This window comes from Sander lucioperca, chromosome 14, assembly GCF_008315115.2.
Source record: "Sander lucioperca isolate FBNREF2018 chromosome 14, SLUC_FBN_1.2, whole genome shotgun sequence".
NCBI lineage: Eukaryota > Metazoa > Chordata > Actinopteri > Perciformes > Percidae > Sander > Sander lucioperca.
The window spans coordinates 607,869-635,549 of NC_050186.1; the positions used below are offsets into that span (position 1 = coordinate 607,869).

At 41.3% G+C, this 27,681-nt stretch overlaps 1 protein-coding gene across 4 annotated transcripts in view; it reads right to left on the reverse strand.

Annotated features, from left to right (window-relative positions):
• The window catches only part of pam (peptidylglycine alpha-amidating monooxygenase), a 109,976-nt gene that overhangs the window by 71,270 nt on the left and 11,025 nt on the right, over nt 1-27,681 (reverse strand). For all 4 annotated transcript variants that reach the window (XM_035991296.1, XM_031287260.2, XM_031287255.2 and 1 more), the window contains 10 exons: nt 20,504-20,621; nt 20,011-20,068; nt 19,209-19,296; nt 18,111-18,202; nt 14,073-14,156; nt 13,518-13,566; nt 13,346-13,413; nt 10,510-10,590; nt 10,347-10,423; nt 9,527-9,630 (listed from right to left, as the gene is read on the reverse strand). In XM_035991296.1, the coding sequence (XP_035847189.1) occupies nt 9,527-9,630; nt 10,347-10,423; nt 10,510-10,590; nt 13,346-13,413; nt 13,518-13,566; nt 14,073-14,156; nt 18,111-18,202; nt 19,209-19,296; nt 20,011-20,068; nt 20,504-20,621 (819 nt within the window). The remainder of the gene's footprint in view (nt 1-9,526; nt 9,631-10,346; nt 10,424-10,509; nt 10,591-13,345; nt 13,414-13,517; nt 13,567-14,072; nt 14,157-18,110; nt 18,203-19,208; nt 19,297-20,010; nt 20,069-20,503; nt 20,622-27,681) is intronic.

Genomic DNA, 27,681 nt, shown 5'->3' on the forward strand with positions numbered 1-27,681 from the left:
TGGTTAATGATCGGTTAACATTTCATTTCATTGTTCTATCTTTTGGAAGGCTGGCTGCCAAAAATCGCAGCCAAATAATTAATTAGCCTGACGTAAATGATAGCTATCAGTAAACAGAAGTGACGTGGTGGCTGGCGTCTGGTGTGTGCGCCAGTGTTTGTGTGTGTGTGCGTGTGTCAGCCCGTCCCCCGCGAAGCTCCAACATGCAGACAGCAGAGCAACAGAAGAAAGTAGCTTCACCTTCACCAAAATGAAGACTGAAAAACAGAACTATTTTGGTACAAACATTTGCTCGCCATGTGGCAGATAGCCACATAGATATAATTTATTAATTATATATTATTATTAGTCTGTAATCTGTAGTCGCACAAACGGTCTGACGGCAAACCCCACCCTACCACCTTAACTAACAAATTTTCTGCGGGAAACCCTGCATACTGTAAATTTGTCTTGTGTGCTACAAGCTATTAGCTGCAGCCTCATTTCACTAGGTATCGATAATCGTTATCCAGGAGAAGTCGAGGGGACATGAAGGCAGCTTCAGCTTCTTTGTAGCAGCTGAAACACCACTGTTTGACATCAACAATAACACACAGCGTGCAAGGATAACGGAGAAAATACTTCATATCGAGTTTTAATGCGGTCAATTAGAAAGTACAATCATGAAAGTACACATGATAACTGAGTTGTAAAATCTTATCTATACTATTATAGACCTCTGTGCAGGGTGTTGGTTTCTGATAATAGGGTTGCACGATATTGACATGTGATATTGCGATATCGATTATGAATATTGCGATATATTAATTTAGATATTTTTAAATATATGTAAAATTATAAAAGTTATTGGAAAACGTTTGTTTTCCTCGAGACCGCAGAGGGTGAGGGGTGGGAAAGGGTTTTTGTTCTTGTTCAATTTGTGTTGCTGTTCTGTATGTTAAAAAAAAAAAGAAAATTAAAGCTGCAAGCAGCGATGAACGGGCCCTCGCCTTCTTGCAGTCGGGGGTACTGGCAGACGCAACATCACATGTAGACCACACATTCTAAGTTTCATGTAAATCGGAATAACTTTTGCCAAGATACAACCATTCATGTTTTAACAGCCTCTTACAGGAAGTTGTTCCTCAATAAAAATAATAAATTTTAGTCAGGAGGCTCCACCGAGTCTATATCCAAGTTTTCGTGCAGATTGGACTCACGGCCCAGGAGGAGTTAGACAAAGTATGTTTCCCATATATTGCAATGTGGCTAACTAATAAAAAAAAATCTAAAAGCGCCATCTAATGGCCGATTCACTCTAAATTTGGCATGGAAGCTCAAGCCCCTATGCGGAACAACTGTCACGTTTGGTGTCAATCGGAATAAATCTTGGTAAGATATGCAACTTCCTGTTTCGACAGCCCCCTACAGGAAGTTGATCCTCTGTAACTTGCGCATTGTTTTAGCTATTAAAAATCTTTTGATACCTTTTTGTCATGAGGGTCCTCCGAATCTATGTGCCAGTTTTTGTGCCGATCGGACTCACGCCCCAGGAGTAGTTAGACAGAGTAGGTTTCCCATATATCTATATATATATAATATTTTGCTGATTAATTAAAAACAAAACAGCACCATCTAATGGCCGATTGACGCCAGGTTTGGCATAGATGCTAAACCGGCCATGACGAACAACGTTGTCAAGTTTCGGGGCAATTGGAATAATTGTTGCCAAGATAACGCAACTTCCTGTTTAGATAGGAAGTTGCTGTAACTTGCACATTTTTTCAACTATCAAAATTCTCTGGATAACTTTTCGTCATGATGGTCAACAGATACTACCTGCAAAGACTCAAGAAGATTGAAATCACCGGCCATGACGAACAACGTTGTCAAGTTTCGGGGCAATTGGAATAATTGTTGCCAAGATAACGCAACTTCCTGTTTAGATAGGAAGTTGCTGTAACTTGCAAATTTTTTCAACTATCAAAATTCTCTGGATAACTTTTCGTCATGATGGTCAACAGATACTACCTGCAAAGACTCAAGAAGATTGAAATCACGACCTAGGACGAGTTCGAAAGAATGTAAAACACATGAAAAATGCATAATTAAAAATGGCCACCTTCCGGTTGGGCGGAGCTAATGAAGGTAAATGGGAAAGATGTCCGCAATGATTAGAGCAATATGGGTATTAAATCTGGTGAAGATCGGAGCAACTATGTCCAAGTTAAGGCCTTCCAGGCATTAGGGAGCGCTATGGAGCCAACTTACAGGTTTGGGCCGAATCGCTGTACAGTCTCGCAAAGCTCCCAGGTGTTTATGTGGGCGCCAATTTTTGTGAGTTTTCGTATATATTGAGGCCGTCAAAAATGTGCCCAAGTGCTAAAACCAATTAGGGGGCGCTATAGAGCAACCATACCACTCCCAAGCCTAAATGTGAATTCAGATGAAAGAGTTTACTATTGTGCACATGGCTGCAAAATCTTGAGAGTTTTCGTGCATCCTAAAGTCCTCAAACAAGTGTTCGTAAAATGAAGATTTTTACACGAAGATCAATATTTCGGAAATTATAGAATTTTGTAATTTTTTCTAAAAATAGCACCATGGACTTGAAGATGAGACCTATGTTCCCTCAAAAGTTGGTATATTAACTTATTACTTTTGTCCAATTTAAGGCGCACGTTAGGGGGCGCTATGGAGCCCCCTGGCAACGCCCGAGCCCAATCACTACAGAACTTTGCAATTTTCATCAGTTGTGACGTGTGCATGCTAACCCCCTCAAAAATGCGACGAGGAATTGGTAAAAATAATAATAATAATAATAATAATAATAATAATTAAAGCTGCAAGCAGCGATGGACTGCGCGTGTCGGGGTTACCAGCGGTCGCCGCTCCTTGCGACCGTGCATTTGCACGGCACTCAGACACCGCAAATCGTCACCAATGAAAAGGGAACTCCATGCTGAGTTCAATGATACCTCACACAAGATGCTACGTCATACAGTTTATTAGCTGTTAAAGGGGGCGTGGCTAAAGCATGGGGGTCAGGGCAAACCTTTACCAATAAAAAAGGAAGTCTCTGCTGAGTTCATTGATACCTCACATAAGACTACCATAAACGGGTCATCATGTATGAAAGGGGGCGTGGCTAAGCAAAGAGGGGCGGGCCAAACCATCACCAATGAAGAAGGAACTCTCTGCTGAGTTCATTGATACCTCACACAATGGTCAACCTTAAATCGTTCAAATGTTATAAAAAGGGGCGTGGCTAAATTATAGGGGCCGGGTCAACCCATCACCAATTAAAAAGGAAGTCTCTGCTGAGTTCAATGATACCTCACACAAGGGTCTACCTTAATCGGTTCAAATGTTATGAAAGGGGGCGTGGCTTAACCAAAACATCACCAATGAAGAAGGAACTCTCTGCTGAGTTCACTGATACCTCACACAATGGTCAACCTTAAATCGTTCAAATGTTATGAAAGGGGCGTGGCTTAAGCATAGGGGGCGGGCCAAACCATCACCAATGAAGAAGCAACTCTCTGCTGAGTTCAATGACACCTTACACAAGACCCTACCTTAAACGGTTCAAATATTATGAAAGGGGGCGTGGCTTAAGCATAGGGGGCGGGCCAAACGATCACCAATGAAGAAGGAACTCTCTGCTGAGTTCAATGACACCTCACACAAGACTCTACCTTAGATGGATCAGCATTCATGAAAGGGGGCGTGGCTTAAGCATAGGGGGCGGGCCAAACCATCACCAATGAAGAAGCAACTCTCTGCTGAGTTCAATGACACCTCACACAAAACTCTACCTTAAACGGTACAAATGTTATGAAAGGGGGCGTGGCCTGAGTAAGTGGGTTATATTATAGGGGCCGGCTCATTGTCACACGCAGACCACACATTCTAAGTTTCATGTAAATCGGATGATGTTTGTCATATAAGGCGCATTTCCTGTTGCCAGCATGACCAAAAGTCAAATATGGCCTGTAGGTGTCCTCAGGCCTGGACCCTTGTCAATCGTGAGAATTTTCGGGCAGATACTACAACGTACACTCAAGTTACAACAATTTATTTGTTCATCGCTCAACACTCAAAATGGCCGCCACGCCACACCCACACCATCAGACGAAAAGTTTTTCTTTGAATAACTTTTCATCTTTAAGGTGTTGGGATGATAGAGACCAAGTTTGAAGTACATCGGATGAAATCTCTAGGAGGAGTTCGTTAAAGTATAGCACCTTGACTTTTAGGCCTACTTCCTGTTGCCACTAGGGGGCGCTATGACTTTAAGTAAATATCGGCCTTTATTTGTCCTCAGGGTTGGACTCTTATGAATCCTGAAAAGTTTCGAGCCAATCGGACAATGTACACTCGAGTTACACCCACTTCCTGTTTCGGCGGCGAAACGCACAAAATGGCCGCCCCGCCACGGCCATGCCCTATGACGAAAAGTTTTTCTTTTAACAACTTTTCATCTTTAATGTCTTAAGATGGCACAGACCGAATTTGAAGTTGATTGGATGAAATCTCTAGGAGGAGTTCGTTAAAGTACGACATGTGGAAATGGCCAAAATCGCACTAATTTCGAACTTTTAAATCAAAATGGCGGACTTCCTGTCGGGCTTAGGGTATGGCTTCAATGACGTTTTTTGTACATCTTGACATGATTTTTGAGTGAGTTTCGTGAGTCTACGTTAAACGCACTGCAGGGGCTCAATTTTTTTAACTTTGTAGGGGGCGCTAGCGAGCCATTTTTGCGCGCCTATTCCCGAAACCCTTAAAATACGTAAATTTTCACCAGACTTGATGCGACCGCCAAATTTGGTGAGTTTTTGAATATGTTAAGCCCCTCAAAAAGCCAATTCATTTGCCGGGAAAAGAATAATAACTAGAACTGCAAGCAGTTATGACGGGGCCCAAGCCACCCACGCCAGTCGCCCCCGACGCCCGGGGGAGCGCGCGAAAGCGTAACCCGAAGCCGGGCGGCGGGGAGGCAAACGTCGCTAAATATCGAGAGGCGCCGTTGCAAACGTAGCGGTCAACAGTTCACCTCCAAGCGTGTACCTTTAAGAATGCTCTACAACAAACAAACTTCTTAACCCCCCTGACCGCGGGAGACAGCGGAGAGAAATGAGAGAGTGACCGAGAGGGTGGAGCAGGGAGGCAGGTGTGGTGGTTGAAGGAGCAGGGGAGGTGGTCAAGTTGTTGCAAATGGCGTCATAGGCGCCGATTTATGTTTTCCTCCGTGGGTGCTTCGTGGGAAATTAAGCATCAATGACACCGACATAACCAATCACGCTATGACAGGCGCTTCACTTAGCACCAACTGCAATGTTTAATTGCACGGTATCGCCGCCTACGAATGGTGTTGATTTTGGATTGAAAAAGTGAGAGAAAAGAGTTGAATTTGTCCACTGTGAAGGTTGTAGAAACTTTGTCAGGTGGGTTAAGAAGTTTGTTTTATTGTAAAAAAAACCAAAGGAGCAAGCAAAAGTAAAAACCAAAACCTAACAGTAAGAGGCAAACGTCAGTAAATATTGAGAAGTGTGAGCTGCAAGGTCTGTGGTACATTTCCATTGCAAATATCCCATTAAAATTGAGTAAAAGGGCCAAAACATGTATATGTTGATTATAGCGCCCCCTAATGGCCGATTTTCACCAAATTTGGAACTGAGCCTCAGAGCCGCATGCCGAACAAGCACCATAGGTTTCGTGGTGATTGCTTTTACCGTGGCAGAGATATTGCATATGCAAATTTCCCATTTAAATGCATTGAGTTATTGGCCAAAACAAATAAACGTTGCTTATAGCGCCCCCTAAAGGCCGATCTTCGCCAAATTTGGTACAGAGCATCAGAGTGGCATGTTGAACAATGACCTGAAGTGCCTTGCTGATACCATTTAATTTGGCCAAGATATGATATGATACGTGTGTGGTAGCTATGAAAATTTGTTTGGTCGTCAAATGCGCATACTTTAACGTAGCAAAATTCCTTGAGTAACTTTTGGTCAGGTCCATCTGGAGATGCTCCCTACCAGGTTTCGAGCTGATCCGTCGCACGGCCTAGGACGAAAAAGATTTTAAGCAAAAATGGGCGTGGCCTATATCATGTGATTCAGCTTCATTCAACGAACACGTGGATGTATGGTTTTCTAATGTGCGATGTGTAATGTGGGAGTTAAAGGCAAAAAACCATTATAGCGCCACCTAGTGGTCCAAATGTGTAATTTTTGGTAGGTGTGGTCCATGACCCATTGTCTATCTACCCTGTAAATTTAAAGTTGTTCACATTAGTGTAAGTGGTGAATCTAGACTTGGGTCCCATTGGCCACGCCCACTTTGACCCCTCAGTACCCGACTCTAGACATGGCCTCAGGAGTGTCCCTAGATGGTGCCCATCAAATTTTGTAAAAATCGGATCAGCCGTTCATGAGATATAAACTTTTTGTACTTGTAGCGCCCCCTAGTGACCAATCTTCGTAAATCGCGTGGGGCACCTCCAGAGGGTCATGGCAAACAAGAATCTAAAGGTTGGCGTTGATAGCCTTTATTTTGGCTGAGATATGGCAAAGTTGGTGTTTTAATCGTTAGCTACACAAATTTGTTCGTGCGTAATATGCGTAATTTTTATGCTATAAAAATTCTTTTTATTAACTTTTTGTCAGGTCGGTCTGGAGATGCTACGGTCTAGGAGGAGTTCGAAAAAGTAGGTTTTTGATAAATCGCGATTTTTCACGCATAAAAGTCTAGGCGGAAATGGGCGTGGCCTATATCACGTGATTCAGTTGGATCCAGGGAACACGTGGATATATGGTTTTTAAATGTGAGGTGTACGGTGTGGGAGTTATAGGGCCAAACACGTTTTTTCTGCTATAGCGCCACCTAGTGGTGGAAGTAGGTCTATTTTTGCGCCTGAGGTCCTTGCGGAGTTTGGGACCATTCCTGAAAATGCCAACCCCCCACCATGTACGGTTTAGGCTGTAGTCGGAGTTTTAGGCGGAGAAGAATAATAAAAATAAAAATCTTTAGAAAAACAATAGGGTTCTACAGCCCTGCTGTGCTCGGGCCCTAATAATCTTATGAAAAACAATAGGTTCCCTTGCACTTTCAGTGCAAGGTAACGTTGGGGCCTTGCACTTTCGTGCTCAGGCCCTAATAATCTTATGAAAAACAATAGGTTCCTTCGCACTTTCAGTGCAAGGCACCGTTGGGGCCTTGCACTTTCGTGCTCGGGCCCTAATAATAATAATAATAATAATCATCTTATGAAAAACAATAGGTTCCTTTGCACTTTTGTGCTCGGGCCCTAAACAAAAAAAATGTATCATAAAAAAAAAGTTATGAGAAAACGCATCAAAATAGATTCATAATAAATAAGTTTTCTTACAACACAAGGTTTATTTCACCTGACAGTCATATTGGACTGGTACAACATGAATACATAAATAACGACCATGTCTACAGAACAGGACATGTTTTACTGGTTGTACAGTATAAAATAGGACACAACTTTTCTTTTGCTTTTCTGATTCGTTCCGTTTAGTTGTCTCTATCTATTTCTTCACTTACACTATCACTCTGTCGAAATATGCACACACGTGGTACGCTACAGTTTGTCACGTAGTGGACCCGTGCGCTGACGTGTACTAACATGTGCAAGTGGCACGGTAACTGGCCAATGAAATGATGATCATTATAGCGTTTCAAGCGGGCTCTAAATCGAACACAACTAAATGCTCTGACACACCAACCTGATTATCAGCCGTCGGACAGTCTGGCGAGGTCGGTGATGCGAGTCTGTTCGGTGTGTTCCGTGCCGTCGTCAGTTGGAGGAGCCGCGGCATCCATTTTGGCCGATTTGACTTGTTGAATCGGCCAGTGGGAAGCCGGACTCAATGACCAATCTGATCGGTGGAGTGCTAGCCCTTGACTAGCGAATCAGTGCTTCTTCCACAAGAAGAAGCCCGAGAGCTGACAACGCCAGTATCTTCTTATTACTAGCCATCGTATTTTCTTCCGTTCAGCGAGTAATGACAACATGATCCTTCTTGACTACCATCAACACTCTCTGATGAAAACAATGACTGACAACAGCGTGCTCTGTGTTTCCTAGGTCTAAAGAGATGTCATTTCCGGTTTTCATTTTTTGGGCGACAACACAGATTAGCGCCGCATGCTGTCATGGAGATGTATTACGTCTCGCGCACGCACAGAATGTACGCTCAAGTCGCCGTCACTTCGGTGTGTTCCGAGGCACTTTTTTGAGAGACGGGAGCTGCGACACTTTCGATATAATATTGCGTAACGTGATATCGCGATTACGATATTGAGTCGAAATATCTTGCACACCTATCTGATAAGTCTTAAAACTCATGGAGGCCTTACTGGATCTTATTTCATCATCTCATCTGGTGACAGCAATAAGTAGAGTAGACGAGTCAACCCCTTGGTCATTCAGCCAGTTCAGATATGTGGCAATTGTCCAACATATTATTTATCTATTCAACTATCTATTCAAGTCCAGATTATAGTCCACCCCCAAAAGTTCCAGGGGTCTCGTCCACTTGCAGAAAAATATGAGTACTTTTATTGATGTAGTGTCCAAGATTTCCAAGAGTGACAACCTCTGAGATAAGAGTCATCACTGACCCACTTCACCATCATGGCTTTCCTTGCTAGTAGTGCTGCACGATTAATCTAATCGCAATTTCACTCTGTGTGATTACATAACCAAAACATTTTTTTGCAATTTAAGTAAACAAAAATTTGTGCTGTGCTCCACGTTGTAACTCGCCCATCTGAGCTTTCATTTTCTCAAAAGGTGGAGCAGGATATCCAGGGCTCAGTTTACATCGATCGCCATTTCTAGCCACTTGGGGACCATAGGCAGGCTAGGGGAACTCATATTAATGTTGAAAAAGCTCATAAAGTGAATTTTTCATACCATGGGACCTTTAAGAAGCTTTGTGTTTACTGTTAACTCATTTACATGGTCAAAAATGTCTATTTTGAAAAGATTGCTCTTTGTAATTTACTTATGTAAAATATTAAGTTATTTAAAAAAACAGTATTGCACATTTTCTGTTCATGTATTTCTTTTTAGGTTCGTTTAACTTTGTATGTTTAAATTGAGAAATACACATTTAATTGCTGTACTGACACCTGTGCATCTTCCCTGTTACAGTACCTTCATGAGATTTACATTTGGGACAATTTGGCAATGTGATGCAACCCTTGGTTCCTGGTTATAAAGCTCCCCCCCCAAAGTGTAGACAGTGTTTTCAATAGTTATAAAAATGTAACACTGCATAAGCAATCAGACAGCAATTGTAAAGAAGCACAAGGTGTGCCAAGACTGGAAGAAAGCCACAGTGCCTGTCTATGCTAAATACCTGTAAGTTATATTCCAATACAAACACAGTTCAAAGGGAGCAAACAAGATATTATTCAAAGTCTGAATAGAACCTCAAAGAAACCATGGACACTTAAAAGGTACTTTTGAGATATAGGTAGGCTACAATGTGTGTGTAGAACTTACCCGATATACGTTTTGGAGGTTCTGCCCTCCCCAGTAAACAAACATCTGGCTGCAATGGTGTCACCATACTTCACATTCACCTCCTTATTAGCAGGATAGAATGCCTGGAGAGAAAACACATTCACTGCCGAGCAGAGCAAACGGCACTCTACTTGAAAAACTGTTGTAATCAATATATTTTGGGTTGAATTCAGATATATTGGTAAGAATATACATCTAACCTAGTAATTATTAACTCCTTAAAGAACTGGGAACAAATTGGACAAGCTTTTAAACAATTACATATACCATTACTCTGATTTGGAGTCATATTTGTAAATCACATGAATGTCATCACAAATATGTAAGAGGTTTAGCTACAATGACTAAATAGTGCAACTGTTTATACTGTGTTGTGCTACTCTTGTCTTTTAAACTTAGATCTACAAGAGCTGTCAGGAGACTGATCTACCTACCTAGACATACTCTATCTGTCAATTGTCCCGAAATAACTAAATAAATGTTATGATTTGACACGATAAGTAAAATTTAATTGGACTGGGTTTCTGTATGGGACAATCCAGGCAACAGCAAGCAGTGTGGTATTATATAAAACAGAACATTTTAATGGTTAAAATTGTTTTTTTGTTGCATTTTCCCTTTTTATTGATAGCAAAGAAGCAGACAGGAAACAAAAAGAGAGCCGGGTATGACACAGAACTGGTCAGACTCGACCCTGTAGACGTTTAGATTATATGGTATGCATGCGCCTTTAATCATTCAGCTACTGAGATACCCCAAACATGTCAGTTTTTAATTGCCTTCTGATGTGATAACTTACCTGTGGTAGCTGAGGGGATTGTCTCCCAATCAGGCTCCACTTCCCGTCTCGGATCCTGTAGCCACTGACCACTTTACCTGTGACAACAACACTCATCCAGGTTACCACTGCTACTGATAAAGTTACGCTGAAATGAACTGCTAAATTCTCTGGTATGACTCACCAAGGTGGTGTGTGTGAGTCCTGAAGGCAAACGGGTAGATGGGATATGAAGTGTAATCACAGGCGATGTCTGCATTTGTAACTAACAAAGAAAAATTGAGTGACGTCAAGGCAGGCCCAATCTATAATCACTATACAGCCCCATTTCTGCCCCACCTGTCCTTTTATGCACTCCAACAGCAACATTTGTTGTGGATCATGGGGACTCAGAGAGTTTGGGCGGATAGCACCAATTGGTGCTAGAGCTGTTATTAGGGCCCGAGCACGAAAGCACAAGACATCGCATTTTTGAGGGGGTTAGAATGCACGAAAACTCACAAAACTTTGCACACGCATCAGGCCTGGTGAAAAATTTGATATTTTAAGGGTTTTGGGAATAGGCGTACAAAAATGGCTCGCTAGCGCCCCCTACAATATTTAAAAAATTGAGCCCCTGCAGTACATTTAACGTAGACTAACAGAACTTGGTACACATATGTAGCATGTCAAGACGTACAAAAAAGCCTATTGGAGCTATACCCTAAACCCCACAGGAAGTCCGCCATTTTGAATTGAAAGCTCGAAATTAGTGCGATTTTGGCCATTTCCACATGTCGTACTTTAACGAACTCCTCCTAGAGATTTCATCCGATCAACTTCAAATTTGGTCTGTGCCATCTTAAGACATTGAAGATGAAAAATTATTAAAAGAAAAACTTTTCATCATAGGGCATGGCCGTGGCGGGGCGGCCATTTTGTACGTTTCGCCATCGAAACAGGAAGTGGGTGTAACTTAAGTGTACATTGTCCAACTGGCTCGAAACGTTTCAGGATTCATAACAGTCCAACTCTGACGACATCTACAGGCCGATATTGGCTCAAAGTCATAGCGCCCCTTAGTGGCAACAGGAAGTAGACCTAAATGTCAAGGTGCTATACTTTAACGAACTCCTCCTAGAGAGTTCATCCGATGGACTTCAAATTTGGTCTGAAAAACTTTTCGTCAAACGGTGTGGGTGTGGCGGCCATTTTGATAAACGAAGAAGTTGTTGTAACTTTAGTGTACATTGAAGTTGAAGTTGAAATGTCTTTAATGTCCCCAAGGGGCAATTTGGTTCACAACATGTAGCCAACACATAAACATTAGCACAGAAAAAGCACATAAAACCTAAAATAGTAAATAGATAAAAACATAAAAGATGATAAATATATGCTGTGAAATGGGCAGGGATGGCAGATGATCTATAGTTTATTGAGAAACCCAACAGCTGATGGTACAAATGATCTCAAGTATCTGTTAGACCGGGCACGTTTTCGGAAGGTATACCTCCTTCCAGATGGTAGGAGGCAAAACTCCCTAGGGAGGTGTTCCAGGCACGTCCAGCTTGGAGGAGGCCTCGGGGAAGACCCAGGACTAGGTGGAGGGATTATATCTCTAACCTGGCCTGGGAACGCCTTTGGATCCCCCAGTCGGAGCTGGTTAATGTGGCTCGGGAAAGGGAAGTTTGGGGTCCCCTGCTGGAGCTGCTACCCCCGCGACCCGAGACCGGATAAACGGACGAAGATGGATGGATGGATGGCCCCCCGCTGGTAACAGGAAATCCACCTTATATGACAAACATCATCCGATTTACATGAAACTTATGCTACATGTGATACTGAGCCACCCCCTATACTTTAACCACACCCATGTACTTAGGCCACGCCCCCCTCTTATGGCTTTTGAACCATTTAAGGTAGAGTCTTGTGTGAGGTATCATTGAAGTCAGCAAAGTTCCTTCTTCATTGGTGATGGTTTGGCCCTCCCCTATGATTAAGCCATGCACCCTTTCATAACTGGTGACCCATTTAAGGTAGTCTTGTGTGAGGTATCATTGAACTCAGCAGAGAGTTTCTTTTTGATTGGTGATGGTTTGACCTGCCCTCTATGCTGTAGCCACGCCCCTTTTTAATAATGTATGACCCGTTTGATGTAGTGTCTTATGTGAGGTATCAATGAACTCAGCAGAGACTTCCTTTTTTATTGGTAAAGGTTTGCCCCGACCCCTATGCTTTGGCCACGCCCCCTTTCACAGCTAATGAACTGTGAGGTATCATTGAACTCAGCAGGGAGTTCCCTTTTCATTGGTGATGATTTGTAGTGTCTGAGTGCCGCGCTAATGCACGGTCGCAAGGAGCGGCGTCCGCCAGTAACCCCGACGCGCGCAGAGGAGCGAGGGCCTGTCCAACGCTTTGTTATTGTCATTTCTTACAGCCAGTAAACATTTTAACTTTTAATAATGTACAGTTTATTTTTACCCAGACGCAGGGCTTTTAATTTAGGTTTAACACGTGTACTCCTTTTCCAACTATGGGTGGTGATGACGGGAGAGGGGGGGATTTGTTCATGTTGCGAGTTGTTTGTTTTTTATTTTGGTAAAAAAAAAAAAATTTAAAAAAATTGTTAATCACAAAAAAAAAAAGAGTGGTTCGTTCGGGTGAACAATATAATAGGCGGTGCTCTACTCTGCCTAAAGAATATTTACAACAGGTGCTGCAAAGAACAAAGCTAGGAGGACAAATTAATTGATTGATTGGTATATTATCAGTTGTAATGCACTCTATTTTGATACAAATTAAGTGTGATGCTGCTATTTTGCCATTTTAAAGATAAGCAATGCTGATTATAATCAGAAATTGTACAGCAGCTTTCAAACAAACCTTTGTTGACAGTTATAATTTCCCCAGGCCTCATTGGAAAAAAAACAAATCTGGCAGAGATGATGGCTTGGCCATGTTTTCCAGACAAGCCTATTAGATTAATTAAATATCTTAGAGCTTCACAAATGTACATCTAGGAAAAAATACATTAAACATACCTTTTTTTCCTGGAAGGATAACTGTGTCCACAGACATTAGCAGGTATATACCAGCAATGAATGGCTGCCTTTGAGGAGGGCACAAAGAGTCATAGTTATAGCGTAGAAGGCGGTAGAGTTTTGGTCACATTTTTATCAACAGAAAAGTTGATGCTTTTAAGTAAATACTTACGGTTTGGATGTCATTCTTAAGGTTAATCCTGAGCAATCTCTATGATGGTCTGGAGAACAAACCACAAACAATTAAAATTCAAAGTAAACATTTTTTTTTCATCTAAATGAGCACTATACCATCAAAGTTGACAAAACACACTTAGTTTAGCGTTATGCCTAGATCACATTACACAACTTTCTAAGTCGTCAGATTGCTGAACTGTACACACTACACATCTTGCTGTCTTGTAATCGGTAGGCTTAAAGTCATTGTAGTTTCACACTACATGACTGACCGGCGAAAGGTGGTCACACACGACAATTTTTTTATCAGGCGGAATCCCTGATGAGTATGTCTGGTCTCCAAACTATGTTTTGTCACGAAAACACACGAGAAGTGACACGGGAAATTAGGTAATACCATGCGTGAGACAGAATTTTTTTGTTCAAGCAATCCGCGGAATTTTCCCTGTAGTCATGCTTGTTGATGTTGTCGTTGGCACACGTATTCATGAAATATCATAAATAAAGCTCTATTCAACAATGTTAGTCTTTAACTTCCATTAGGACTCACCTCTGAAAGCACTGATATCTCCATAATGGATCTGCAGCACAAAGTGGGACATTCCTGAATTTCTTCCAACTTTAAAACCAACATCTGATGAGACAACAGATAGAAGAACAGATGTTAGAAAAAGACATGAGACCACATGGAAACGTAAACAACTGAGGGACAAAAGATAGAAAGGCAGTATATAAACCACATGCTTGACCATTTAGGATCTGTCTTCGCCTCATGTACTGTATTTTCAGTGGAACTAATTTCTACTTAAGAAAAAGTCTATAAAAACTGTGAGCTGTGAGATCTGTGGATTATGGGCAGAAACATGGTCCACACAAGTACAAGAATGCAGAGGCTTTGAGCTACGCAAGATTGATGTAACGCATCATTGCGTCCTGGAATGTGTCATCTGAAAATCGTAACGCAACGCAAGTGCGAGCTGCAGTGTGAGCGTTGCAGCTAGGTGTACTATAACATAAAACAACAAGAGAAAGCTGACCCGTCATGTTACTGTTCACATGCTGGATCTAGTTAACGATTTTAATGCCTCATTTTTAAGATGCATCGTTTTGAAACAGGCTGTTAATGTTTTACACAGTGCTTAATCTAAAGTGGTTTTATTTGCATATTATGAACTAGGTGGCAACAAAGGCTAATTGTATGAATATAATATATTTCAACTTTCAGACCATTTCACAAAATGTTTCCCTTTTCTCAAATTATTTCAATAGCAACTCACACAGCACTCACCAGCAGGTGACAGTAATGGCAAATTGAATGAAAATACCAGCCCATGTCACCTGTCAAATCTCTCCAGAACCACTAAAGACAATCACTTCAATAGCCACTCAGTGTTTTCACTCACCAACAGGTGACAACAAAGGCTAACTGTATATACATATTAAGAGCCAATTTCAACAGACAGTTTCAGAACTACAATAGCAACTCAGTGATTTTAGCCAATCATTTCTAAAAGTATAAAATTAGAGATCGAGCTTTACCCACAACAAAAAACACCGGACCAGACCAAAAAAACACATATGCATCCAAAACAATGCACAAATTCCAGAATATGATAAAATGAAGTTAAAAAGGCCCCCTTTTACAAATATAAATGAAAACCAACTTACCGTCTGACATCCATATCAGTGAGACCCCAGGGATTGCTTTGTAGCCCACAAGAACAGATAGAAGATATCAAAACTTGTCGGTGAGCATCCAACTCACGTTTCTTTCTTTCGAAAAACTCTGTGCCTCTGAAGTTTTGACGGCTTCATTGCTTCATTGCGTATTTCACCACAAACAACACACAATGGATTTGGTGCCACGGAATCGCCTGTTGCCGTAAATCCGAATACGAGGCAGCGTATTTATGATTAAAGCTTGACATGCTTTCCGTTTTCCGCTATTTTGGGATTGGTCATCGCCCTTTTTTTTTTTTTTTTACTGAAACACTGCGCAATGAAACGAGCCATGGAAGTTTGCTGGGCCCCGCTCATCTCTGCACCTATGCTGCACCTGGGTCTTTAATATATTGTCTTCTGTGACTGTAATGTAATGTTATTCTACCCTTGTTTCTTGTCTTAAATCTTTGTCTTTGATGTTGTTGCAAATGAAGCTGCTGGGATACAAGAATAATGTCAGACTTGTTCTGACAAAGTATTATCATCATTATCCTCATCATCATCATCATATCAGTATCTGTGTATTTGTCAGCCGAGAAGTAACAAACTAGGTTTGAGTTGATTTAGAAACAGTGGCCCTCATTTATCAACCTAACATAGAAACCAGCGCAGATATGAGAGCAGAAATCATCTTACGACAGGCTTCACGTGTGATTCGTGAAACGTTCGTATCACACCAATCAGAGCGTAAGGATGGTCGTACATTGATAAATGCAGCGGCTGGAAACGATCATAATTTAAATATCACGCCCCAATATATTCTCGGTTTTGAGGCCTCGCCCCTACAGTTTACGACATGGCGAGACATAATCCGGCTAAGAAGCAGCACTTTTCAGAGGTGGAGATTAAAACCCTGATATCTCAGGTTCATTTGCACTAACGTGTGTACTATTTGGTAGCCTGAAAACTGGTATTAAAGGCTGTAGAAAGAATGCGGAATGGAAAGAGATCACTGATGCAGTCAACAGTGTTGCCGTAGTAAATCATAAGTAAATCAGACTCCAGCTGAAGTTTATTTAATGTACATCCTTGACATATGTATGCTATAGTCCTACTAGTAATATACAGGCTTATATTGCAATATCTTAGGCCTACATTGTGTACCTATATTTAAATAAACACACAGTAGCGGAGTTTATGCAGTGTCTTTTATTTTCTTGTGTTTTTTTCATGAGTCAGAGCCAGGCAACAGCTGTGAGGGAGAGCGCATGTTCTCCGCCCCCCGTGCTGGACCACCACCCCGACCTTGTCTCCTGACAGCAGAGGGGCTGGAAAAACAAGCCGAAATAACTTCAAAAGAGAAACGAACACCTGAAGAATAAATAAAAATGTTGTGCATCGTCATGTGTCCTGTATTGAATATCATTGCCAAACATATCACTATACCTTTTAAAAGTGAGGAATCATATCCTGTCTCCTTCGTCTCCCACTTGGGGCTGTGCTGGACACTGCTCTCTGGGCATCGGGTCATCTGGCTTACATTTATGGCACCCTGTTTTCCTGCTCGATGTTGTGCAGAACCCCACAGGCTAAAACTATGTTGCAGACTTTTTCTGCCGTGTATGGGTGATATCGCTGATGCAAGAAAGAGCCATCTGCCCTTAATCAATCCGATGGAGCGTTCCACCGTGGCCCATGCGCATACGTGTGCACTGTTACCTGCGCATAGAGGTCCTCTAAAAGAGCCAGATCTGCCATTGCTGATATAGTGATCAACTGATGACTTCTCCTTCTCCTGTTAAACTGATTATATGCTGCACCGCAAGTCCACACTGACTCGAAAACTTGCGTACACGAGTTCAGACCAGACGTGAGATTTTATCGCAGCCTACGCTCACGTTCAAATTGATAAATGCCTTGCTTTGCATAGGATTCGGCGTACGCCCGTCCTACACCTGTTTCAGGTCGTACGCACGTTTCATAAATGAGGGCCAGTGTCACTACATAGTTTGTCCACTAGGGAAGTGGTTCTCAAACTTTTTTCAATAATGTACCCCTTTTGAAATATATTTTCAGCCAAGTACCCCCTGACCAGTGCAAAACATTTTGGTCGGAAAGAAAAAGCCTATATAAAGAGGTACAATACAGCGCTGTGCCATCAGAGTCTAATTTACCTTGTAACTGACAAAAGCCATCACTAAATTCATGGCAAACCAATTTTTGTCATCATGCAATACCACTAATAAGGCATTGTAGTTGCATTGAACCAGAAGGCTTCCTTTTTTTGCTGGATCATCAAGTGAATAGCAGATAGTTCAGATCTTTTGAGTGGCAGAGCATTTCACAAATGTCAGATTGCAAACAGCCCCTCTTATTTCACTTAGTGTACATCCACATCCACATTGCACTGAGGAACAGAATTCTACTTTCCGTACATGGTGAAACAAAGCAGTTGACCAAAGAAAAAGTTTTTCACAAAATGACGTTGGAGAAGTAGGAACAGAATTCAGCTCAAGTTCAGTCATCATTACAACTACTCCTGTGTTTCTCCAAGTGCCAACTAGTAATGACCATAGTCTGGATATAAAGACATGTACATGGGTGGTAATTCAGCCCTTTCCCCTTCAGCAGCAGCATGAGAATTAGCACTTGATTCTCCAACATAGAAATCCACCCCTCCATGCCAAAGCACAGGTACCTGCAGCCATGCACTCAGAAAAGCAAATTTAAATATTTACTGTAAAATGTCCTACTCAGTATGTTTCTTCTTCTATCTGTAAACACACACAGCAGGTCCGGTCTGGCTGTTGGACTATTTTAGACAAATCACAGCGAAACTCTTCACATGGCTAGAGACAACTTAAGGTCAGTGAATACTGTAAATATGACTATTAGTAATCATGAACCAACCCTTTGAGAGACATACCTTTGGGTAATTTAGTAGGTGGTGCATTCCGAGCCCAGGCATACATAATGGATGCCTCATCTGCACAAGTGCCTTGTACACTGCCACAGTCCCTTGAGAGAGAAACAACACAATCAATAAAATGACCAGATGAAAAAACACTGTGAATCCCAGATGTAGTCACAGAGCAACACAAACACCTGTCCTTCACTGCCATAACAAAGGACTGGCAGACAGACAATACTGGAATAAATAATACTTGTCCGTGCAGATTCTCAGTCATTCAATTCAAGATTTTTCCAGAAAGGCCAAGGGCAACTTGACTTGATTTAGATTACTGTAATGTTACTGGGCCAAGCTAAGCTTGTTAAGTAACGGAAAACAGAGGGGCATGATACAATAAAACCAGAACAAGCTGTACCACTAAGGTTTCTTTCACACCTGAGCTGTTTGGTCCGTTTAAACCCGAACCTTGGAGCGTTTCGCTTCCAAGTGCTGTAAAGTAAGGTTCACTTTAGGTGCCAACGCCATCCGACCAAAAAAAGGGAGGGAGGGAGGGAATGGAAGGAAGGAAGGATGAAAGGAAGGAAGGGAGGGAAGAGGGATGGGAGGGAAGGAAGGATAGGCCAAACCTGCAACAGGATGTATTGGGGATAGTGCTGTGATTAATAATGATGTAAAAGGGTGTAACTTTGGTTTGAGAAGTGGGGGAGACACAAAACAGGGGGTCTGGGGGTCCTCTGCCAAAACAATGTTTTCTATTTGAATCCCATTTCCTGCATTTCTACATGGGCTTAGGGACTATGGTGATACAAAAGCCAGGAAAAAATGTTGATCATAATGATAAATTCTTCCAGAAAGAATAGTACAAAACTATGTATAAGAAAAAGATGTCCTACTTTCTTTATAGTTTAAAATAGGGGCCGATCACAGAGACAAAAATAATATCAAATAAATATGAAAACACAAACTGGATTTTGAAAAGTGGAGGGGACATGTCCCCCCTGTCCCCAGTGGACATTATGCCCTAGATGTATGATGATGATGATGATGATGATGATGATGATGATGATGGAACAGTCTCTGTAACATTCCCCCTATGATGAAATTGGATATTACCAGTAGCTGCTGGTGGACACAGGAGTCTGGCAGCCAAACAGAAGCATGTGATGAACTGTATCCATGCTGGCATGAGGTATGAAGTCCACTGAGGAAGAAAAGCAATGTTGTTAAAATATTTAATATTTAATGAAATGCCTAAGTTACTCAACACTGTTTGGGTATGAAGACTCAATTCTCTCTGACCTGTCTCAACTTGATTTGCTGTCTGAGCTAATTCAGACACAAGCTTCTTGCATCTTGTGCCCCTTGGATCAAGGACAACAATGTTCACAGGGGACTAAACACATTTTGCAGGCCTTCAGTGTGGGAAAGACTAACATTTAGACACCACAGGGTCATCATCAGAGTCAGACTGGAGAAAATAAAAAACAAATACGCCTACATCCCTAAAACATTTTTAATGAAATGTAAAATAAAATCCATATTGTGAATTGAAGACTTTTAATGAATTTGAACATATTTGATAAAAAAAAACATCTGAATACAACAGAGGAATCATTAAGTGATATATAAAGGCAAACAATATATTTTTATTACTATGGCTGCTACTGCTGCTATGGCTTCTGTTGCTGCTACTACTACCTTACTCTATTTCTACTACCTTAACAATGTCTGCTACAACTGTTGGTGCTACTGTCTTTTACTACTGCTTTTACTTTGGCATCTTATCCAGCAGTGTACAGCTGACCTACATTATCCCTTAGAAAAGTACAATCTAGTCTGTGTAGTTACCAATTACTTTTGCGTTTAGAGTAGTACTGTTTGTTGTCTGTCAATATTTTAAAGAGGATATACTCACCAATATATGCATCTCGACTAGTTGGCACAGGAAATGCTGTGCACAGGTAAGTGTCTGACTGAAACATTAAAGAACATAATGATAATATTCATTACTGAATAATAGTCTAGTCATCAATTGCTGAAATGTTAAGCAGACTTTATGATTAATTTTAGACTGATGTTGAGTTAATTTGATAGTTAATTGTTAGTTGATAGTTGATTGTTAATTAATATCATTATTTTCAACTAATTTGCTGCATTTTTTTTTGTCTTTAAAAAAGTAAGAAAAAAAAAGTGAGAAATGTCCATCACAGTGGTGAAATATTCAAATGTCTTGGTTTAACCAACAAACAAAAATTCTGTTTACTTTTACAGAAGAAAACCAGTTGCAAATTAACTTCCTATAGATTTACTAGTGGATTAATTAATTAATAAATTAATGGTTTCAGTTCTAATTATTAAAATTTTGAAGTCGAAGAACTCACTAGTATGTTTCAGAGAAACTGACTTACCCCAGTTGGGACAACACCAGGCATCCGAATTTCCACAGAGAAGTTGTGAGAGTTTAAGACCTGCTGCTTGGTCCTGGACACACAGTCACTGGGATCTGACAAGACATTTTCCTGAGACCTTAAAGAAGAACAAAGGAACAATGTGATTTACTTAAACACTTAAATTCATGTCTAGTAAGCCCTTCTTCACTCAAGGATGTGGGTAGACGACAGTCCCAGGCAGTAACAGGATACGGAGCTTTCTTAAGCTGTGTTCAATCTGTCATTAGCGCCCTCAGTCATTTCAATGAGCCCACAGGGTTGACACCAATGTTATAATAGTTTTGAATTTTAAATGAATTTTTATTTTATTTTAGTTTTGACTTTTGCATTTCATTTTAGTTTTAGTTAGTTTTCAGAGTGTGTTCGCTAGTTTTAGTGTTTTAGTTTCAGTTTTTCAGAAAGGTTTAGTTTTTATATATTTAATATGATTTAGTAAAGACAGGTATGTAGACACATAGAACAACTATATTAACAACGACAACAGATTTATACAAAGGTTAGCGAGATGGGTTGTAGTTTTAGTTGTTTTTGTTAGGGCCAGGTATAACGTCTCAGACTTATGTAGCTACATGTACATACAACATACATGGTTGGAGAATAGCCATGATGTTTAATGTTTAATCTTGAGAGGGGTTTAGCTGCAGGCTCCACTGTCAAGACACCTCCACTGTCAGGCCACTCAGGACAGGAAATAACTTCTTTAAACTTTTTTTTTTACCCCGGGCCCTAAGGTCCTAATGTTAACTTAGCAGCACGACAAGCGCAACCTGATGCCACTTGATGAAAAGTGGGTGACTGAAATGCTTTATTCCAAAATGTCTAAATGCATGATTCTTGCATTTGCTACCTCTGGTCACGTGACCTAATGGTGGACCAGTCAGGCGAAAAGTGAGCTCTGTACAGGGCTGGACTGGCCATCTGGCATACCGGGCATTTTTACCGGTGGGCAGACGCACTTTTGGGCCGAATCGCCAATATAATTAAAGCTGCAAGCAGCGATGAACGGGACCTCGCCTTCTTGCAGTCGGGGGTACTGGCAGACGCAACATCACATGTAGACCACACATTCTAAGTTTCATGTAAATCGGAATAACTTTTGCCAAGATACAACCGTTCATGTTTAACAGCCACCTACAGGAAGTTGTTCCTCCATAACTTGCGCATTGTTTTAGCTATCAAAATTCTTTTGATAACTTTTAGTCACGAGGGTCCACCGAGTCTATATCCAAGTCTTTGTGCAGATTGGACTCACGGCCCAGGAGGAGTTAGACAAAGTATGTTTCCCATATATCGCGATGTGGCTAATTAATAAAAAAAATTCTAACAGCGCCATCTAATGGCCGATTCACTCTAAATTTGGCATGGATGCTCAAGCCCCTATGCGGAACAACTGTGTCATGTTTGGTGTCAATCGGAATAAATCTTGGTAAGATACGCAACTTCCTGTTTCGACAGCCCCCTACAGGAAGTTGGTCCTCTGTAACTTGCGCATTGTGTTAGCTATCAAAATTCTTTTGATAACTTTTTGTCATGAGGGTCCACCGAGTCTACGTGTACATTTTTGTGCAGATGGGACTCACGCTCTAGGAGGAGTTAAAAAAAAAAGTAGGCTTCGCTCAAAGCGAATTTGCTAATTAATTAAAAAAATTAAAACAGCACCATATAAAGGCCGATTGACGCCATATTTGGCACACAGCCTCATTGGCACATGAGGAACAACCGTCTTAAGTTTTGCATCCATCGGAATAGCCGTGTGCAAGATACAACCGTTCCTGTTTCGACACCCACCTACAGGAAGTTGGTCCTCTGTAACTTGCGCATTGTTTTAGCTATTCAAATTCTTTTGATAACTTTTTGTCACAAGGGTTCTCCGAGTCTATATGCCAGTTTTCGTGCTGATCGGACTCACGCCCCAGGAGTAGTCAGACAGAGTAGGTTTCCCACATATCAATGTTTTGCTGATTAATTAAAAAAAAATAAAACAGCGCCATCTAATGGCCCATTGACGCCAAGTTTGGCAAAGATGCTAAACCAGCCATGAGGAACAACCTTGTCAAGTATCGGTATAATTGTTGCCAAGATAACACAACTTCCTGTTTAGACAGGAAGTTGCTATAACTTGCGCATTTTTTCAACTATCAAAATTCTTTGGATAACTTTTGGTCATGAGGGACAACAGATACTACCTGCAAAGATTCAAGAAGATTGAAATCACAGCCTAGGAAGAGTTCGAAAGAATGTAGAACACCTGAAAAATGCATAATAAAAAATGGCCGCCTTCCGGTTGGGCGGAGCTAATGAAGGTAAATGGAAAATATGTCCACAATGACTAGAGCAATATGTGTATTAAATCTGGTGAAGATCGGAGCAACTATGTCCAAGTTAAAGCCTTCCACGCATTAGGGGGAGCTATGGAGCCCGCTTACAGGTATGGGCCAAATCGCTGTACAGTCTCGCAAAGCTCCCAGGTGTTTATGTGGGCGCCAATTTTTGTGAGTTTTCGTATATGTTGAGGCCGTCAAAAATGTGCCCAAGGGCTAAAACCAATTAGGGTCCCATAGGCCACGCCCACTTTGACCAATCAGTACCTTACTGTAGGGGTGGCCTCATGAGTGGCCCTAGATCAGACATGTCAAACTCAAGGCCCGCGGGCCAAATGTGAGCTGCCACGTCATTTTATGTGGCGAGAGCTTTGCCTTAAAAGGTCTGATTCTCTAAAAATAAATAGGTCAAAAGCATGCTTTGACCAAAAACTACACTTCCCCACAATGCATACCTATTATGTTTCCCGCAAAGTGACGGCAAGTGACTGTAACCTGAAGTACTTAAGCCTTGATTTTACACACTCCGGTACAGTAGGTGGCGGTATGCACCTAAATAAGTTGGTTGCGACCCACCATTAAATGTAGAAAAGAAAGAAAGAAAGACGGCATCCCGCCACTAGACCGCAGTGTGTCCACATCAATGCGAACAAGTGGAATTGAGAAATACAAATAATGATCCCAAAATGTCCAAGAAGAGAAAAGTTGATGCAGATGGAAGGCTGTTTCAAGAAAGATGGGAAGGCGAATACATGTTTGTGCTTCAAGGAGAAAGACCGGTATGTCTTTTGTGTTACGAGGTGGTGTCAGTTGTCAAAGAGTACAATCTACGACGGCATTTTGACACCAAACACGGAGCTAAGTATGCCAAAGCTAGCCTTCAAGAAAAACAACAAATTGCCCAAGAATTAAAAGGCAAACTGCGAGCGCAGCAGAATGTGTTCACGAAAGCCACAACCAAAAATAATGCGGCAGTGAAAGCTAGCTTTATTGTGGCTGAAGACATCGCCCACGCTTCAAAGTCTTTTTCAGAGGGAGCGTTTTTGAAACGGTGCATGCTGAAGGTCTGTGAGCAAGTGTGTCCCGACCAGATACAGACTTTTAAAAATGTCAGTTTATCAAGAAACACCATCGCGGACCAAGTTAAGGCACTAGCAGAAAACCTTGCAACACAGCTGGCCGAAGAGACACGCAGCTACATAGCTTTTTCATTAGCTGTTGATGAAAGCACAGATAACACGGATACAGCGCAGTTATCCATTTTTATCAGAGGCGTGAAGTCAGACCTCACTGTCACTGAGGAGCTGTTGGATGTGGCTGCTATGTATGGGACCAAAATGGGACAGGACATTTTTGATGCGGTGGAGAAGTCCGTAAGTAAAAATGCATTGCCCTGGGAAAACTTGGTGGGATTAACTACAGACGGTGCACCCGCAATGTGTGGAGGAAAAGTGGTGTTGGACTAATGAAGGGGAAAATGCAAAAAATGAACTGTCACACGCCTCTGATAACGTATCATTGCATTAAGAAGCTTTGTGTGGGAAGGTGCTGGGGATGGATGACACAGTGACCACGGTCATGAAAACAGTGAACTTCATTCGAGCGCGTGGCCTGAAACATCGTCAGTTCCAGCTGTTTTTGCAGGAGATGGGCTCGGAGCACGGAGATGTGCCGTATCATACAGAAGTACAGTGGCTGAGTAGGAGCAAAGTCCTCAAAAGATGTTTTGAGCTCAGGGAAGATATTGCTCTTTTCATGCAGAGTAATGGAAAACCCTTGTCTGAACTGTCAGATCCAAAGTGGCTGTGTGACTTTGCTGTGTTGTGTGACATAACCGAGCATCTTGCCCAACTGAATCAGAAGCTGCAGGGACGCAAACAACTCAAAATTCGACACGATCATGGCTTTCCAGCGTAAACTGGACCTATGGATGTGCCAAGTGAAACAGGACAATCTTGCCCACTTTCCTGTTTGTCAGAGCATCTCAGCCTCATTTCCCGATACTTTTTCATGTGCTCAGTTGGCTACCAAACTGAGCCGGTTAATGAATGAGTTTGATCGGCGCTTCTCTGACTTCAGAGCCCAGCACTCTGACTTTGCCATCTTTGCCAATCCTTTCACCACTGACGTCTGCACTGCACGCCAACACCTTCAGATGGAGTTAATTGAGCTTCAAAGCGACCGTGGCCTGAGAGCAAAGTTCCAGGATGCTGCAATCCAGGACTTTTACCGTCTGCTGCCTCCTGGTTTGATGCCACAGCTTCGACTTCATGCTGCCCGTGTTCTGTCCATGTTTGGGAGCACCTACTTATGCGAACAGATGTTTTCAATAATGAATCTAAACAAAAACAAGCACAGATCTCGCATCGCTGATGACAACCTCCATGCTGTTCTACGGATTGCCTCAGCACAGGACCTAAAACCAGACATTGACACACTGGCAACAGGAAAACGGTGTCAGACATCTGGTCAGAAAACACATAGGTAAGCATTTTTAAAAACCTAATTAGAATATAATAAAATGTAATTCAACAAAGAAGAAGAATAGTTAAACTGTGTGCAATTTAATGATTGTGCTTGCATTTTGTTTTGTGTTTGTTATTTTCAGAACATGATCAATAGACGATGGAGAGGAGATCCACTTGGTGTGTTCAGGGACAGGCAGCATCTCCTCATCAAAAACTAACCTAAAAACTTGACCAATAAGTTGTGAACTGAGACAACCTTTATTTTGTTATTTTGAGTTTATTACATATACTTAGTTAAATGTGGAGCAATGTATTTATAGTGTTTGCAGGTTTTATGTGTTTATGCAGACAAATGTTTATTGTAATCAAACCATCTCATTAGTTGGATGTATGCCACATGCAAGGCTGTGTGCAGCCATTTTTATTATTTTATTTTGTAAAATGCTACATCTGTCAAACGTTCTTAGCAGCTCACAATTGGTGGTTTTACAGTAGTTATGCCCCTCTCAACTATGACAAACAAGTTTTGAACAAAGTTAATGTCATAACTTGTGTTTGAGGTTATTTTTCTTTATTCACTTGGATAGTTTGATCCTTGGTTGATGGAATTATGTGGGTTTCATAACCTGACAAATTTAAAGGATTTATGTCATAACTAACATAAACCTAAACATATTTTCTTTCTATGCAAATATATATGTAATATTTGTAACTTGAATAAGTAATAAATTCAGTTATTTAACATTAAGGAGTAGTTACATTTATTTTACATTACATTTGGTTACATTTAGTTACATTTATAAGTTACATCTGGCCCTTTGAGGGCAGCCATTATGCTGATGTGGCCCTCGGTGAAAATGAGTTTGACACCCCTGGTCTAGGAGGAGTTCGGCAAAGTCGGTTTTCGATAAATCGCGATTTTTCACGCATAAAAGTCTAGGCGGAAATGGCCGTGGCCTATATCAGGAGATTCGGCTGGATCCAGGGAACGCGAAGATATATGGTTTTTGGAGTTATAGGGCCAAACGCGGTTTATTCTACAATAGCGCCACCTAGTGGTGCATATGAGTATTTTATATTATTTTTTTTAATCTTTGCAATTTTCACCAGTTGTGACATGTGCAAATTTTTGTGAGTTTTCGTGTATTCTAACCCCCTCAAAAATGCGACAAAGGAATCGGAAAAATAATCTGACCAAAAACAATAGGGTCCTTGCAGTTTCACTGCTCGGGCCCTAATTAAAGCTGCAAGCAGCAATGACGGGCTCTCGCCCCTTGCCCCAGGGGTTACTGGTGGACGCAATATCACATGTAGACCACACATTCTAAGTTTCATGTAAATTGAAATACTTTTAGACAAACAATAGGTTCCTTCGCACTTTCGTGCTCTGGCCTTAACTAGAACTGCAAGCAGTTATGATGGGGTCCAAGCCTCCCGGCGCCAGTCGCCAGTCGCCCCGACGACCTGGGGAGCGTGCGAAAGTGGGACCCAAAGCGTAACGGTGGGGAGGCAAATGTCCTAAAGGATTTGGTCCATCCGGTTTTATTTTCTATAAAAGCTTGTAAAACATCAACCCTGTTGTCCACAGTCAATCTATGATCCTCATTTTTTTTCCAGGAAAAACTGGGTTATTAGAATATTTGTGCAGCAGTGAGGTAACTTGAATGTTAAAAAGGTTGTAGGACCATAAAGACAAATAAATAAATAAAACGGAACATGAATCTCACAGATATATATTGATATCACACACAGCAATGCCACACAAGCATTTGTGTTGTCTAAAACAGTTTGGAGTCATCCAGTGCAAAAATAAACATATTGAACATTATAACTCATATAAAGGACAAACTATTTACATTTCTTACATACAGTGTATCAATCTTGGATGTTAATGGCACAAAGACTCCAAAAAACTCTGGACTTCTAGGCTGGATACAAAACCTTATGTAAGGGCTAGGAAGACAAAGAAGACATCAGCGACTGTTTGCTTTTATCTCTAAAAGACTATGTTTCTACTAGTTATAATTATAAAGTTATTAAGTTATGAATCAGAAGTGACGTTTGGCGTCGTATATGACCTATATGCTCGACCTCAGAAGGGGTAAAAGGGCCCAAACTGGTCTACGTTGACTATAGCACCCGTTATAAGTTTCATATGGTTTTTGAATGAACCTAGTGGTGGATATGTTTACTTTTTTAAATCTTTGCAATTTTCACCAGTTGTGACGTGTGCAATTTTTTGTGAGTTTTCGTGCATTCTAACCCCCTCAAAAATGCGACGAAGGACTCGGAAAAATAATCTGTACAAAAACAATAGGGTCCTTGCAGTTTCACTGCTCGGGCCCTA